This window comes from Podarcis muralis, chromosome 11, assembly GCF_964188315.1.
Source record: "Podarcis muralis chromosome 11, rPodMur119.hap1.1, whole genome shotgun sequence".
In the NCBI taxonomy this organism is placed as follows: domain Eukaryota; kingdom Metazoa; phylum Chordata; class Lepidosauria; order Squamata; family Lacertidae; genus Podarcis; species Podarcis muralis.
This window is the reverse complement of record NC_135665.1, coordinates 23,635,676-23,649,315: the sequence shown is the minus strand read 5'-3', so window position 1 is coordinate 23,649,315 and position 13,640 is coordinate 23,635,676. Positions and strand designations below refer to the sequence as shown.

Sequence of the window (13,640 nt, the reverse complement as noted above, 5' to 3'; positions counted from 1 at the left end):
GCTTTCTCTCTCTCTCGCCCCCCCCCCTTAACCCTCCCGCCTTTTCCAGGTGACGTGATGCCCGTTGTTTTGGTGCGCCCGACCAATCGGACTCGGCGCCTGGATTCTACGGGAGCCGCGATGGGCCCGTCGTGGCGGCAACAGGACTCCCCTCTGCCGACCATAACGCATTGCGCAGGGTGCACCACCGCCTGGTCCTCCTGCAGCTTTAACAGCTCTGACATGGAAACACCATTGCAGTTCCAGCCTGGCTTCTGCTCAGAGCAGCAGCAGCAGCGCCCACACCCGCATTGCCAGCAGCAGCAGCAGCAGCAGCGCCACGCTCAAGACAAGCAGCAGCAGCAGCAGCGCAGCCCGTGCCTCCGGTGCAACAACTGCTGCGCTGCTCACTACGGCGCTGCGTCGGGCGCGGGAGATAACCTGCCGCTGCTGCTCCGCACTTCGTCGCCCCTTTCGGGCGCCTTCCGGGCGCGCTCGTCGACGCCGCTCTCGTGCTCCGCAGCCTCGTCGCGCCCGGGCAGCCAGCTCAACGTGAGCGAGCTGACCCCTTCCAGCCATGCCAGTGCGCCCAGGCAGCCCCACCACTACGCCCAGCCCCAGCCCCACCACCACCACTCCCACTACTACCAGCCGTGCCATAGCGTCCAACCGCAGCAGCAGCAGCAGCAGCCGGCGGGAAGCCCCAGCAGCAGCGTCGGCAGCGCAGGCAGCCACAGCCACCCAGCAGCGTCCCAGCAGCGGCGGGAAAGCAACCCCTTCACGGAAATAGCCATGAGCAGCTGCAGATACAACGGCGGCGTCATGCGTCCTCTCAGCAACCTCAGCTCGTCCCGCAGGAACCTGCACGAGCTCGACTCCGAGTCGCAGCCGCTGCAGCCTCACCAGCCGCCGCCGCCTCCCTCGCACGCCAGTCCCACCGCTTCGGCTGCCGCTGCTGCCGCCGCCGCCGCTTCCTCGGCCAGCGGCGCCGGCCCGGAGATCGTGGTGTCCAAGCCCGAGCACAACAACTCCAACAACTTGGCGCTCTACGGATCCTCAGGCGGCGGCGGCGGAGGAGGCGGAGGCAGCCAGACCAACAGCGGCGGCGGCGGCAGCAAGTCGAGCAAGAAGAAGAACCAGAACATCGGCTACAAGTTGGGACACCGGCGCGCGCTCTTCGAGAAGCGGAAGCGCCTCAGCGACTACGCGCTCATCTTCGGCATGTTCGGCATCGTGGTCATGGTCATCGAGACCGAGCTGTCGTGGGGCGCCTACACCAAGGTACCTGCTGCCCCTCGCAGCGCCCGCCTCGCAACCCTGGTCTCGCTGTGTTTCCTCTAATCTTCTCTGTTCCTCTCTCTCTCCCTCCCTCCTTCTTTCCTTCCTTCCTTCCTTCCTTCCTTCCTTCCTTCCTTCCTTTCTTTCCCCTCCACATTTCCTTTCTTGTCCCCCCTCCATCCATTCCTTTCGTCTCCTTCTTCCCTTTCCCACTTTATTATTTTCCCTCTCCTTTCTGCATCTTTCTCCCTTTTTTGTAGCAGTTCCTATTGTCATATCCTTCCCCCACCCCCCCATAAGTACATTCTCTGAATTGGGAAAAGTGCGCTCTGTTGCTTAGCAAATGTGGCTTCCCCGGCTGAACTGCTTTTGTGTATGTTAAAACTGAGCTACTACAGCTGTGTGAACTATTTTTGTGTAGGTCACACCCAAATGCAGTTGTGCTTCACAAGTAATGGGGTTTTCTAATGTCCCACCTGCTTACTTAGCCACTAATTTCAATATTGCTTACTTCCTCCAATGGGGCAGATAACCACTTTGAAACCCCCATCCTGAATACATCCACTTACTGAGACAGTGCCAATTACTGTGGTGGCATTTACTTCCAAGGAAGTGCCTTTAGGGATGCAGCCAAGTGCTCCAGTCCTGTAAACTCTGTTACTTGGAAGTTAATCCTACGGTCTCCATATCCAGAGATTCCTATTGCTACGGCCACAATCTTTGCCGCTATTTTGGGGGACCTTGCAGGGTGGCTTGGAGTTTGCTTGCTTTTCCTGCAGATGTTTAAAATGCCCATCCATGCATGCTTTGCTGTAGAGCGAATGTGTATCGTGCATCTGCTACATTGCACACCATACTATGCAAGGAGTAACAGAGGAACTTGCTAACTTGCACAGCCAATCCATGTTAGCCTAGTAAGATTTTCCCCATAATCATTCTTCATCCATACATTCTGAATGAATGCTGTGTGGGTGCTTTCTACACTATGATGCCCCGCATCTGGTATGCAGGCACTTGCTGCTTGTATCTCCTGAACTGAGCAGCGACAGCTGTGTGTTAAAACCCTGCCTCTTTGTTACCACACTGCAAAGCTGACGGGGGACAGACAATCGGATAATGCCTTGATAAGATAATAACTGGAAAAGCCAGCTGTTTAAATGCCTTGCATCAATGGTTTTAGCATCCCTTACAAGATTACTGCCCTTTAGATAGCTTTAATTCCAGAAAGGCTTGCCCAGTGTAGTTAGACCTGCATGTAACATTTTTTGGGGTGACTTTTTCCACTCCCAGTTGCTTTGCTAGGCCTTTAAAGGAGTTTATCTCTCCCAGTATTGTACTGGGTTGCTCTGCTAGAATAGTGAGTTTACACTTAGCTCATTAGTTGTATCTTGTTCTGTGTTGTTGCTTTTTAATGTAAAGATCTATACTTTTAAAGGTGTTGTTGTTTTTTAAGAGCAAAGTCTTTCTTACAAAACGTAGCCTGTATTCCCCTCTGAGATCTTCAAGATGAAGGACACAAAGATCAGTGTAAAAAGCATCTATTTTTCTCTTGCAGGAGTCGCTGTATTCATTAGCCCTAAAATGCCTTATTAGCCTCTCTACAATCATTCTGCTTGGTCTGATTATTGTATACCACGCAAGGGAAATTCAGGTACGTTCCACTTATGATCTGAGGCTTGTTGCTACCTGTGTTTCAAGGACGTTTCTGTGAAACTAAACAGACTGCATTGATGCATTCTTACTAAAGAGTTAACAGTGCAACGTCTTAGGTGCTACTAGCAATATTGTCACTTCCAATGTTTGAGTACCCTAGTCTGCATGTACTAGATGTACTTTTCTAGCCCTCAATGGCAATTTATTAATGCAAAATGAAGAGCTTTAATGCCTGCCCATTCTTCTACAACAACTGCATGTTATGCTAATCCATACAGGATCATATGACTAATTGTGGACTCTTCAGTCACATCCAAATATCAAACCTTGGTGCTGCTGTGCTAGATGTCTGTTATACAAAGATAGACTTGTTGCGGGTGGGGATAAAAGGTTATAACAGGTTTAAATTCAATTCATCGTTGACACAAGGTTTGCAAAACTCCAGTAATGAACTACAATGATATTCTTTTTTAAAATCAGCAAAGCACAGTTTTGTTTAAAGGGCCGATGATTAGCTTTTTCTTTAAGTAAGAGTAGTTTGGAAAATCAGTCCCTTTCAGGATTTAGATATGTTTCTTCCTCTAAGGACATTGTCTCTGAATTGGAAAAAGTGTATTCTGTTGCTTACGAAATGTGTCTTCCTGACTGAATTACTTGTATCTGTGTATCACAATTACAATTGTGTACTTCACAAGTAAGGGTGTATGGTTTCCCTTATGTGCACCCTAATGTTGTATGTGCTTACTTGGGAGATTCGCTTATTTCAGTATTCCTTACACCCAAGGAAGTATGCATGGGATGAAAACTATCTCAGTGTAGTAATACTGTCCTGTGTGAAGGGTACAATGTATTCCTATAGAATGCTGTTCAATTATCACAGAGAACTTCTTATAAAAGCAATGGTTAATATCTTTCAAGGACCAAGGCTTTTTCTTTAATTGATGGAGAAAAATACCAGCATGTAATGGGCAATCGTAATTGTGAAGTGTTTTCGAGCATTTTCAAACCAAACCATAGATCCCGAAGGTTCTTTCTCAGGTAGCTGTGTGTTGTATGGCTCAAGGTCACAGGATCTGTTTCTCTTAACTTGTACTGTAGCTCTAGTAGAAAGAACATTTACATTTTTAAAAAATGCATTAACAATGTACATATGTACATATCTATTCAGAAGTATGTCCCACTGAAGTGCAATGGGACTTACTCTCAAGTAGGCTTGAGTAAGATCGCAGTCTTATCAAACCTTCCTCCCAGCTTTAGGTTCATACTTCTTAGCACAAACAGGAGGATTGCTTGTGTGAAAGTGAGACAGTATTATTATTATTTTTAAAAAAGAAATCTCATTTCCCCCCCTCTTGGAACCCATAACTTATTTACCAATATTTTTTCATGCACATCTTCCCCAGTAAATCTGAGCCAATATGTTTCAAATCACAATAATAGTACATCATTTTCAGTAATGCAAATAAAATATCCCCTCAGGAGTCATGTGAAGCCTGAAGAAGCTTACTGCTTGTCATAAAAAAGATGAATATAATTGTACTAAGCATTTAAAATGGATAACAGGAATATAGTTTACATTTCTTTAAACAGATGTTTGATTTGTAGCACTTTTGTAAAAAGATCAATCTTTATTTGCAAGTAAGTATATGCAAATAAATCAATTCAAATCAATATAGGGCTGTGCAAGTTTTTTTTCCCTGCTTCCCTAGAGCAAATCTCAATGAACACAATGGAACTTACTTCTGAGTAAACATTCAAATGATTGAGTGGTGTATGTTATAAAATCAGCATTGCCTACAACCAGTTAAGCAACAAAGTTCTGAACATCAGTGTTCAAATAATTTATTCTTGAGCATTTGAACCCAAGTAAAGAGTTCGGCGAGTTATAACCTTACAAATACTTTATGCTGGTGAATCCCCCCCCCCCCCCGTGATATATTTATGAAAGTGCTGGTAAATGCAATAAAAATTAACCTTTTATTACAGTTATGTGATTACTTCTAAACTCACTACCTTTTTAAAGTGGTTGTCAGTGACTGCTGATGATTTGTTTTACCAGTAATTGCCATTATTGTTGTTGTATCTTAAAAGCCTAATTAAATAGTGATAGTAGTACAGTGGTACTCCTTTAAATCTGGCTACTGTAGACAGCAGGGCATTCTGGTGAAATTATTGGTACACTGCAAATCTTCAAATGAAGTATGGGCTTTTCTTTCTTTCTGACCACAATGACCTCATTACATCCTTTAGTTTCCCCTTGTGAAATATCCACCTGCTCTCTCATGACCAGAAGATAGAAAATTAGGACAGCAATAGTCAGTGCCCACAAAATCAGCAGCAACTAGCTATTTTTGGGTGGATAGTTGTGGGGAAATCATGTATGCAGTGATTTGAGTTCATTCACTTCTGTGGATGATGTAGTTCTGCGTTATAATTTGTCTAAGTTACCTGTGACTATTTAAATGTATTCTGAAAAGAAGTGTAATCAACATAGTATAAGTTAGGAGAAACAACAGACAGGAACATTTTTCTCTAATTATGTTGCAATAAATATTTTAGTTCTGAAGGAAATAGCATTACATCGTAACCAGGAATATTAGCTTAACAAATGTGTTCTCGCTCCCTCTCTCTTGGTAAGGAATGAAATAAGGGTTCGTTTTAATTCCAAAAAGTATCACAGGAAACCTTCCAGTACAAAAAAATTCCTTGGGCTTTCCAGTATCATACTCCCCAGATATCTTAGTGATAGAAAGTTCAAACACTTGTATAGTGTTGTTTTTCTAAGCCTTGGCAGTGGCTATTTTTAGTTCTGGTATAAAAGCTTTTAGATAGCATATAAATCTACATCAGTAGGCAGCCTGACTTCACTATTTTCTATTGAGGGCGTAGGGAAGAGTTTCACTATATATTTTTAAAGCTCAATTTCTATAGAAAGAAAGAAAAATCACCAGCTCTGTACACAGTACAGGCTTTCGTCTTCAGCACTGTGGACAGCTCTTGGCATCAGAAGTTTTGCTAATACTTGTTTATGCAATTTAACATCTTTCGCCCCGAAAGTAAATGTGTACGTGAACATATAGGAAAGGGAATATGCACTGTGATTCAAAGTATTTCTGGAAATCCAGTGTCAGATGAATATTGAAATTGAGTTAAAAGACATTTTTGAATAGAGATGAATGGCTTATTTATTTTTTATGATGTACATACATGCTGTTAAAATATGCTACATTCGCTGTTTGCATAATCTGGTGAAACACAAAGGAAAAAGGATGTGAGCAGCTTATAAGAGAGAAGGTATTAAACCCCGCAGTCTTGTGGAGGGTATTCAAAGGTGATGACCACTCACTTGGAAATCTTCGTAGTATTGTATTTGGCCAGTTCAGTTCCAAAGATTTTGCAACCCTTGGAAACTGACATCTGTGCTAAGCCTAATCTTCATTCTAAGTCCATCAGCAAAACAAATTAATGCTTCTGCTCCAATAAGTGTGCATAGAATTTTGGCATTTGACAGAGACCTGCCTTCTAAATAGCATTTCTGTCAAAAAGTGATACTTGTGCAAAGTCGTTTTGCTTTAGAACGGAGCACAATTACAATACTCGTACCATTTTAGAATTATTTAAAATATAAAGTTTTTACAGATGTTTACTGAGGCACACATTGCATAATATGAAGATCGTGCTTCAGGCCAATAGAGGGAGGTATGCTTTTTCCTACAATAATGATTGTAAAACACATGCTGACTGAAAAGAAAATCCTAACACAGCACCAATGCCTTTCTGGGTGGTGCTGGGTTAAGAATTTCAATTTTTGTAGGGGAGATTTTGTGAAGAATATTATTTCGCCATATGCAGTAATGGTCTTCCCTTTATAGAATATGGCAAGTAATAACACATAACTTGGAAGGCTTCACCCTACCTTTCCAAAATAAGGGGAAGCCCAAGAAAAAGGGTAAACTAATTAGTTGTATCTGAAAATACTTCAGTGTTTGTTCAGGGTCTTTGAATTCTTGCTTCATTTGCAAATATATATATATATGTGTGGATGCACATGCATGTGAATAAAGTCACTCTTTGAAATATGCATGAGGTATGAAGAGTAGCAGATTTGAATGATTTTCTGCATAGGACTCATATCTTCATGGTTTTCAGCATGAGTGAGCCATATGATTATGAACATGCAGTGCAGGTGATACCTTATTTAGCACTATGTTGTTATAGCCACATAATTAATGCTCACCGAGCACCAAAACACGAGCTTATGTTCTTGTAAAAAAAAAAGAGGACAAAGGTTCTTGAATTTAAAGAAATGCAGTATTTTCCAGTAAATGTTGTATGAGAGATTTGAAAGTCAGTCATGCCTATTTATTTAGTACAACGGCTTCAGTGTGGTTGGAAGATCAATAAAAGATCTGTGGATTGCCTTACAATAAGTCAGTCCAATGGTGCATGCAGCCCAGTACAGTTCATTGTTACTGGTGGTACCTTTTCAAGTTGTCAAGCTACATTTTCTGTTTTTTTTGCTGTCTCTGATTAGCATGATAGTAAGCAAAGCATAGGGACGTGGGTGGTGCTGTGGTCTAAACCACTGAGCCTCTTGGGCTTGCTGATCAGAAGGTCAGTGGTTCAAATCCTTGCGATGTGGTGAGCTCCCGTTGCTCTGTCCCAGCTCCTGCCACAACCTAGCAGTTCGAAAGCATGCCAGTGCAAGTAGATAAATAGGTACCGCTCTGGCGGGAAGGTAAACAGCATTTCTGTGCTTCTCTGGTTTTGGTGTTCCATTGTGCCAGAAGCATCTTAGTCATGCTGGCCACGTGACCCAGAAAAACTGTCTGCGGACAAACGCCGGCTCCTTCGGCCTGTAAAGTGAGATGAGCGCCGCAACCCCAGAGTTGTCTGCGACTGGACTTAACTCTCAGGGGTCCTTTACCTTCTTCTTTTCTAAGCAAAGCATATATGCTGGCATTGGTGTGTGGTTGAATGGGGATGGGTTATGGAGCAAAAATGTTACTTGGAGGTTATTGCAAAGTTTAAAGAAAAGAGTAGCATGTTAAGCTGTTAACTATATGTAACATTTAGTTCTTGATGGTCTGACAGAATTTTGAAAATAACAAGTAGTTGGTGTTTTAGATCTGTATCATTCTTTGGATGGGACAGCCAAAGTGTACAGAAAAATATATACTAGATAGTGGTGGGCTGTCAGTTACTGATTGATATTAACCTTTTCAAGAAATGGGAAACTTAAGTTTGGATTGACTATTTCTCATCCACTTGGTAGTTAACTGCTATTTGTTTCACTCAGACAGACTCCCAAGGAAGTTTGCATAGAATTGCAGTTCTAACCCAGTTAACCTGGGAATGAACCCCATTGAATTCAATAGGACTTACTCCTGAGTGGCAGGATTGCACTGTAATATTCATTTGCACATTAATATGCACATTAGTTAGAAGTGACTGTGTAATGTTCTCAGATGCATAGACCCTTATGTTGTTTTGTATAAAACAAACTGTGTGTGTGTGTGTGTGTGTGTTGTGGATTGCCTGATTATAACTGCCTACTCCTGAATCACAGAAGATAACATATACAGTTATTTTTCCTATTTCTTACATTTTCACGAGCTTTTTAAGGTGTATTCCAAAATGAGCATGTTAAGTAAGCCAGCCCCATGCTCTTTGTACCTCCATTTTCTTTCATAGAACCTCATAAACACCGGGCTGTACTTAAAATAGTTCTTACAACAAATAATGATGTTACAGAGCTCTTAAATAGCTATCCTCGTGCTTCACTGAATGGCCTGTGCACCCAGAGTTTGGTATACTGTGGAGAATACAAAATAAATCTCAAGCCTAACACTCAGACTGAAGACCTAGGTCAGGGGTAAGCAAACTTTTTCAGCAGGGGGCTGGTCCACTGTCCCTCAGACCTTGTGGGGGGCTGGACTATATTTGGGGGGGGCGGGAGAACAAATTCCTATGCCCCACAAATAACCCAGAGATGCATTTTAAATAAAAGGACACATTCTACTCATGTAAAAACACGCAGATTCCCAGGCCATCCGCGAGCCAGATTTAGAAGGCGATTGGGCCAGATCCGGCCCCCGGGCCTTAGTTTGCCTACCCATGACCTAGGTCTCTGTTTTATCACGAGTGAAATATTATATTTTATTTTGGGGCATCGGGCCTACCTTGAGGCAAACACCACCAAGCTAGACCCAAGCAAGTACACACCTATGAGGACTTACATGCAAGTAACAATCTATATATTCACATTGATGTTTTTGCATTGATCAGGATTCCTGAATTTCTGTGTCATAGAACAGTGTTTTTATTATTATCAATGCACATCTGTGATGCATCTCCAGTGGCTTTTAACTGCTTAATGTGACACTATCCCTCCCTCTTATTTTATAAATCCAAGTTGCATCATGTTGTGTCTTGCAAGTCATTGGAAATAAACGCAGTGAGATAAAGACAGTGAAATTTGTCATCAGATTTACATATCACATTGTTTTAGAACTTATGTGATTCTTAGAGAGAGAAATCCTGAAAGGGGAGGTCTGCAGACCTATGCTTGGCAGAAATTAGGCACTTGTAGGTCATCAGGGGTCACTAGCAGGGGCGTAGGAAGGGGGCACGGGGGGGGGGCGGTCCGCATCGGGTGCCATCATGAGGGGGCTGACAAAATGCCGGCTGAACTCGACGCTGCCTGTGTAGTGGAACCAAGCGGGGTTGAGTTGCATTGCAACGCCGATGCGTTCCCTTCCCACCTCTGTGGCCGGAAGCATGCGTGGTTGGTCAGACCCTTCTCCCCCTGCCTGTCCACGTCCTGCCCTCGCTCAGGTAGTGCGTGCGTGTCTGTGTGGCCGCAGTCAAAGCTGTGCTGCTCATGGGGCAAGGCAGGGTCCTTCTGGGGCTGACGTGGACTCCCGAGAAGGGCATGGAGGCTGGAGAGGCTGTGGTCGCCTGCTTTCACCTTTCATTTAAGAGCCAAGGCGCGCTGGTTTGGGGATGGGGAGGAGAAGTGTCGTCTAGGAGAGCTCCACAGCCCAGCTGGTTTGAGGGGAGAGACAGAGAGATCACGCGCTGGTGTAGGGGTGGAGAGGAGAAGAGGGAGGCGAGAAGGAGCCGTATCAGGACCAGCAACAGCATCGCCTGCGTGGCTTGCTTTGACGGGGGTGGAGGGAGGTGGGAAGACACGATCTGTATTGGGATCGCCTGTGCATCTCTCTTTGACAGAGAGGGGTGGAGGGAGGATGGGGAAAGGTGGGATCTGCATCGGGATCGCCTGCATGGCTCTCTTTAACAGTTTTCAATTTCAATGTGGGAGCGGGAGGAGTGACAAAAAAATTTCCACACCGGCTACCACCTGACCTTGCTACGCCACTGACTAACACCACACACATAGTTGCATGGGCAGAGGCTTTCCCTGGTGTCCACCCCAACCCGCAACCCCCCCACAAAATGAGTCTTGGAAGTAGCATTCAATTGTAGCCAATATAATAGGCTGCAGTGTGTGGTTGGTGTTGGTGCTGCCAACAGTTCATCTGGTTTGGAAATGTGCCCATGGCTCCAAAAAGGTTGGCAGTGAAAGAGCACTTAAATAAAGGAGAGCAGCCACAACCGAGGGGGAAATCTAGCACACTTTAGCATTAGATGCTATTGCCTCATAAGCATTTCTGCCCATAAATCTTAGGTTTCTTCTCCGTCCCACAGATAAGAAATTACACAGTGTGCGATACGTGTGCTCTTGTGCTGGTCCCGGGGGTAAGGTACCTTGGGTGTAGCAGAGTCCACACGAAGAGGGGCGAGGTCCGAGGCAGAGAGCCGGGCGGGGAACAGGAACGCTGGAACAGGAGGCTGTGCAGGGAACAGGAACACCGGATGGTCGGGAACAGGAAGCCGAGCAGGGAACAGGAGTACCGGATAGTCAGGAACAGGAGACCGAGCAGGGATCAGGAACACAGGAAGGTCCGAAGCCAACAACGACGTTGCTCCCGCAACCTGGGGCCGGGCTGACTGGGCTTTTATCCTCTTCTAAGGCCAGGGGCGGTCCCAGCCCCCAGGAGCCCCGCCTCCTCTGGCCTTAAGGCGAGCACTCCTCCTGGGGGCAACCAGTTCCCTTCGCCTCTCTGCTCTAAGCCTCTGCAGATCAGGAGAGGCCGAAGGGTTACTGGGCCCTGGAGGAGGCTCACCTGTGGCCACTGAGTCGTCAAGCCTCTCTGGGGCCAGAAGGGCTTCACCTGGGGCCAGCTCCTGATGCACTGCCACAGGTGCAGGCTCTTCAGCATCTAGGCCTTGCCCCAGTTCAGCCGGCCCTGGAGGCGGGGACTCCTGTGCAGGCTGGGATTCCTCTGTTTCATCCTCCGAATCGGAATCCCAGGCCATCACACCATCCCCCCTCCCAGGCCCCCCCCTCAACCGAGGGTCCGGACCCGGCTTGCTGGGGTACGTCGCATGGAACTCTCGGAGGCAGGCAGGTGCGTGGACGTTGGCCGCTGGTTCCCAGGAACGGTCCTCCGGTCCGTACCCCTTCCAGTCAATGAGATACTGCAGCATTCCCCTGCGGTATCGGGAGTCCAGGATGCGTTCCACCTCGTACTCAGGCTCTCCCCGAACCAACACTGGCTGCGGTCGGGGACGGTTCGGGTGGAACTCGTCGGGTGGGGCCACCGGACTCAAAAGGGACCTGTGGAAGACCGGGTGAACCTTCAGGGTTGCGGGTAACCGGAGACGAAATGCCACAGGAGAGACTTGGTCTACGATAGGGAACGGGCCGGTGAAGCGGGCGTCCAACTTCCGCGAAGGTCGAGAGGGGTGGAGGTGGCGAGTGGAGAGCCAAACCAGGTCACCGACGCGAAGTTCCGGCCCCACCTGGCGGTGGCGGTCGGCCTGGGCTTTGTACGCTTCCTTGGCCTGGTGCAGTTGCTCCACCAAAAGCTGTTGCTGGGACTGGAGCTCTTGAAGCCACTCCGTCACCGCCGGGACCGCGGATGTCGGCAGCACCTCTGGAAACAGCCGTGGATGATAACCATAACTGGCCTGGAACGGGGTCTGCTGGGTGGACGCATTCACCGCGTTATTGTAGGCGAACTCCGCCAATGCCAGGTGGTCGGCCCAGTCATCCTGCTGGTAGCTGCAGTAACACCGGAGGTACTGCTCCAGCACCGCGTTCGCCCGTTCTGTCTGGCCATCGGTCTGTGGGTGGTAGGCTGATGAGAGACAGACCTCCGTCCCGAGGGTCTGGTGCAATGCTCGCCAGAACCGGGATGTGAACTGAACACCCCGGTCGGACACCACGCGCTCAGGTAGGCCATGCAGGCGGAAGACATGCTGAAGGTACAGCTGAGCAGTTTCCTTGGCTGTGGGTACCGATGGACAGGGAGCGCAGTGCACCATCTTGGTGAAATGGTCGGAGAAAACCAGAAGGCAGGTACAGCCACGAGACGAGGGTAAGTCCACTACAAAGTCCAACGAAACCGTGTGCCAAGGGCGCGGTGGAACTGGCAATGGCTGAAGTAGGCCGGGGGGTCGCCCGGTAGGTCCCTTGGCGCGCCGGCAGACATCACAACCAGCAACGTAGCGAGCCACGTCAGCCTTCAGGCGGGGCCACCAAAACTCTCGACTGACCAGATGGGTGGTCCGATACCGTCCAAAGTGCCCCGCTGCTGGGGCATCATGGGCCATCCGAAGAACCTCCAGCCGTAGTGGCCCTGGCGGGATGTACAGACGACCGTGGTGCAGCAGAAGGCCCTGATGCAGGACCAGCCCCGGATACTGTGGGCTGGACCCTTCAGCCAGCTCCCGGAGTCGTTCCTGGGCCCAAGCGTCGACCCGCTGCTGTTCCTGCACCCGAACCTGCAGTGGCTGCGCCTCCTGGGTGGCCAGGAATGCAGCCGGAGGTAGGATCGTGGTGGGTTCTGCTTGCTGTACCGTGTCTGCGTTGTCTTCAGGTTTCCGGGACAGGGCATCCGCCTTCTGATTCTGAGAGCTAGGGATGTAGCGGATCCGGAACTGGAACCGGGAAAAGAACAACGCCCACCGGATCTGTCTTTGGTTCAGCTTGCGGGTGGTCTGGAGGTACTCCAGGTTCCGGTGGTCGGTTCTCACCTCCACCGGATGTCGTGCCCCCTCAAGATGGTGGCGCCAGACCTCAAAGGCTACCTTGATGGCCAGTAGTTCCCGCTCCCACACAGTATAGTTACGCTCCGCTGGTAGGAGCTGGCGGGAATAGAAGGCACAGGGTAAGAGTGGCGCTTCAGGACCAATCTGTTGAGACAAGATGGCACCGAGAGCCGTACTGGAAGCGTCGGTCTCCACCACAAAGGGTCGAGAGGGGTCCGGATGTTGTAAGATTGGTGCCCTCTGGAAACAGGCCTTCAACCCCTGAAACACCTCCTCTGCCTCCTTGTCCCAGGAAAACGGCGTCTTTGGGCGCAGTAGCCGGGTCAACGGGGTGGTGCGATGAGCATAATCAGCGATGAAGGTCCGGTAGTAATTGGCGAACCCCAGGAAACGCTGTAGGTCCTTGCGGTTCCGGGGTGCCGCCCATTCTTGAACCGCTGTCACCTTCCCCGGGTCCATTTGCACCCCATCTGGAGAGAGCCGGTGACCAAGGAAGTCCACAGTCCGCTGATGGAACTCGCACTTGCTGAGCTTTGCGTACAAACGGTGCTCACGCAAGCGCTGCAGCACGGTCCGGACATGTCCCTCATGGCGAGCCGGGTCACGGGAGT

The 13,640-nt window shown here is 48.1% G+C and overlaps 1 protein-coding gene across 3 annotated transcripts in view; it reads left to right on the top strand.

Annotated features, from left to right (window-relative positions):
- Positions 1-31: 31 nt before the first annotated feature.
- Positions 32-13,640, top strand: part of KCNN2 (potassium calcium-activated channel subfamily N member 2) — a 105,552-nt gene continuing 91,943 nt past the window's right edge. The window contains exons 1-2 of one of the 3 annotated variants that reach the window (XM_028748585.2): positions 32-1,260; positions 2,813-2,908. In XM_028748585.2, the coding sequence (XP_028604418.2) occupies positions 58-1,260; positions 2,813-2,908 (1,299 nt within the window). In that variant the 5' untranslated portion in view covers positions 32-57. The remainder of the gene's footprint in view (positions 1,261-2,812; positions 2,909-13,640) is intronic. The other 2 variants (XM_028748583.2, XM_028748584.2) reach the window with 2 other exon arrangements.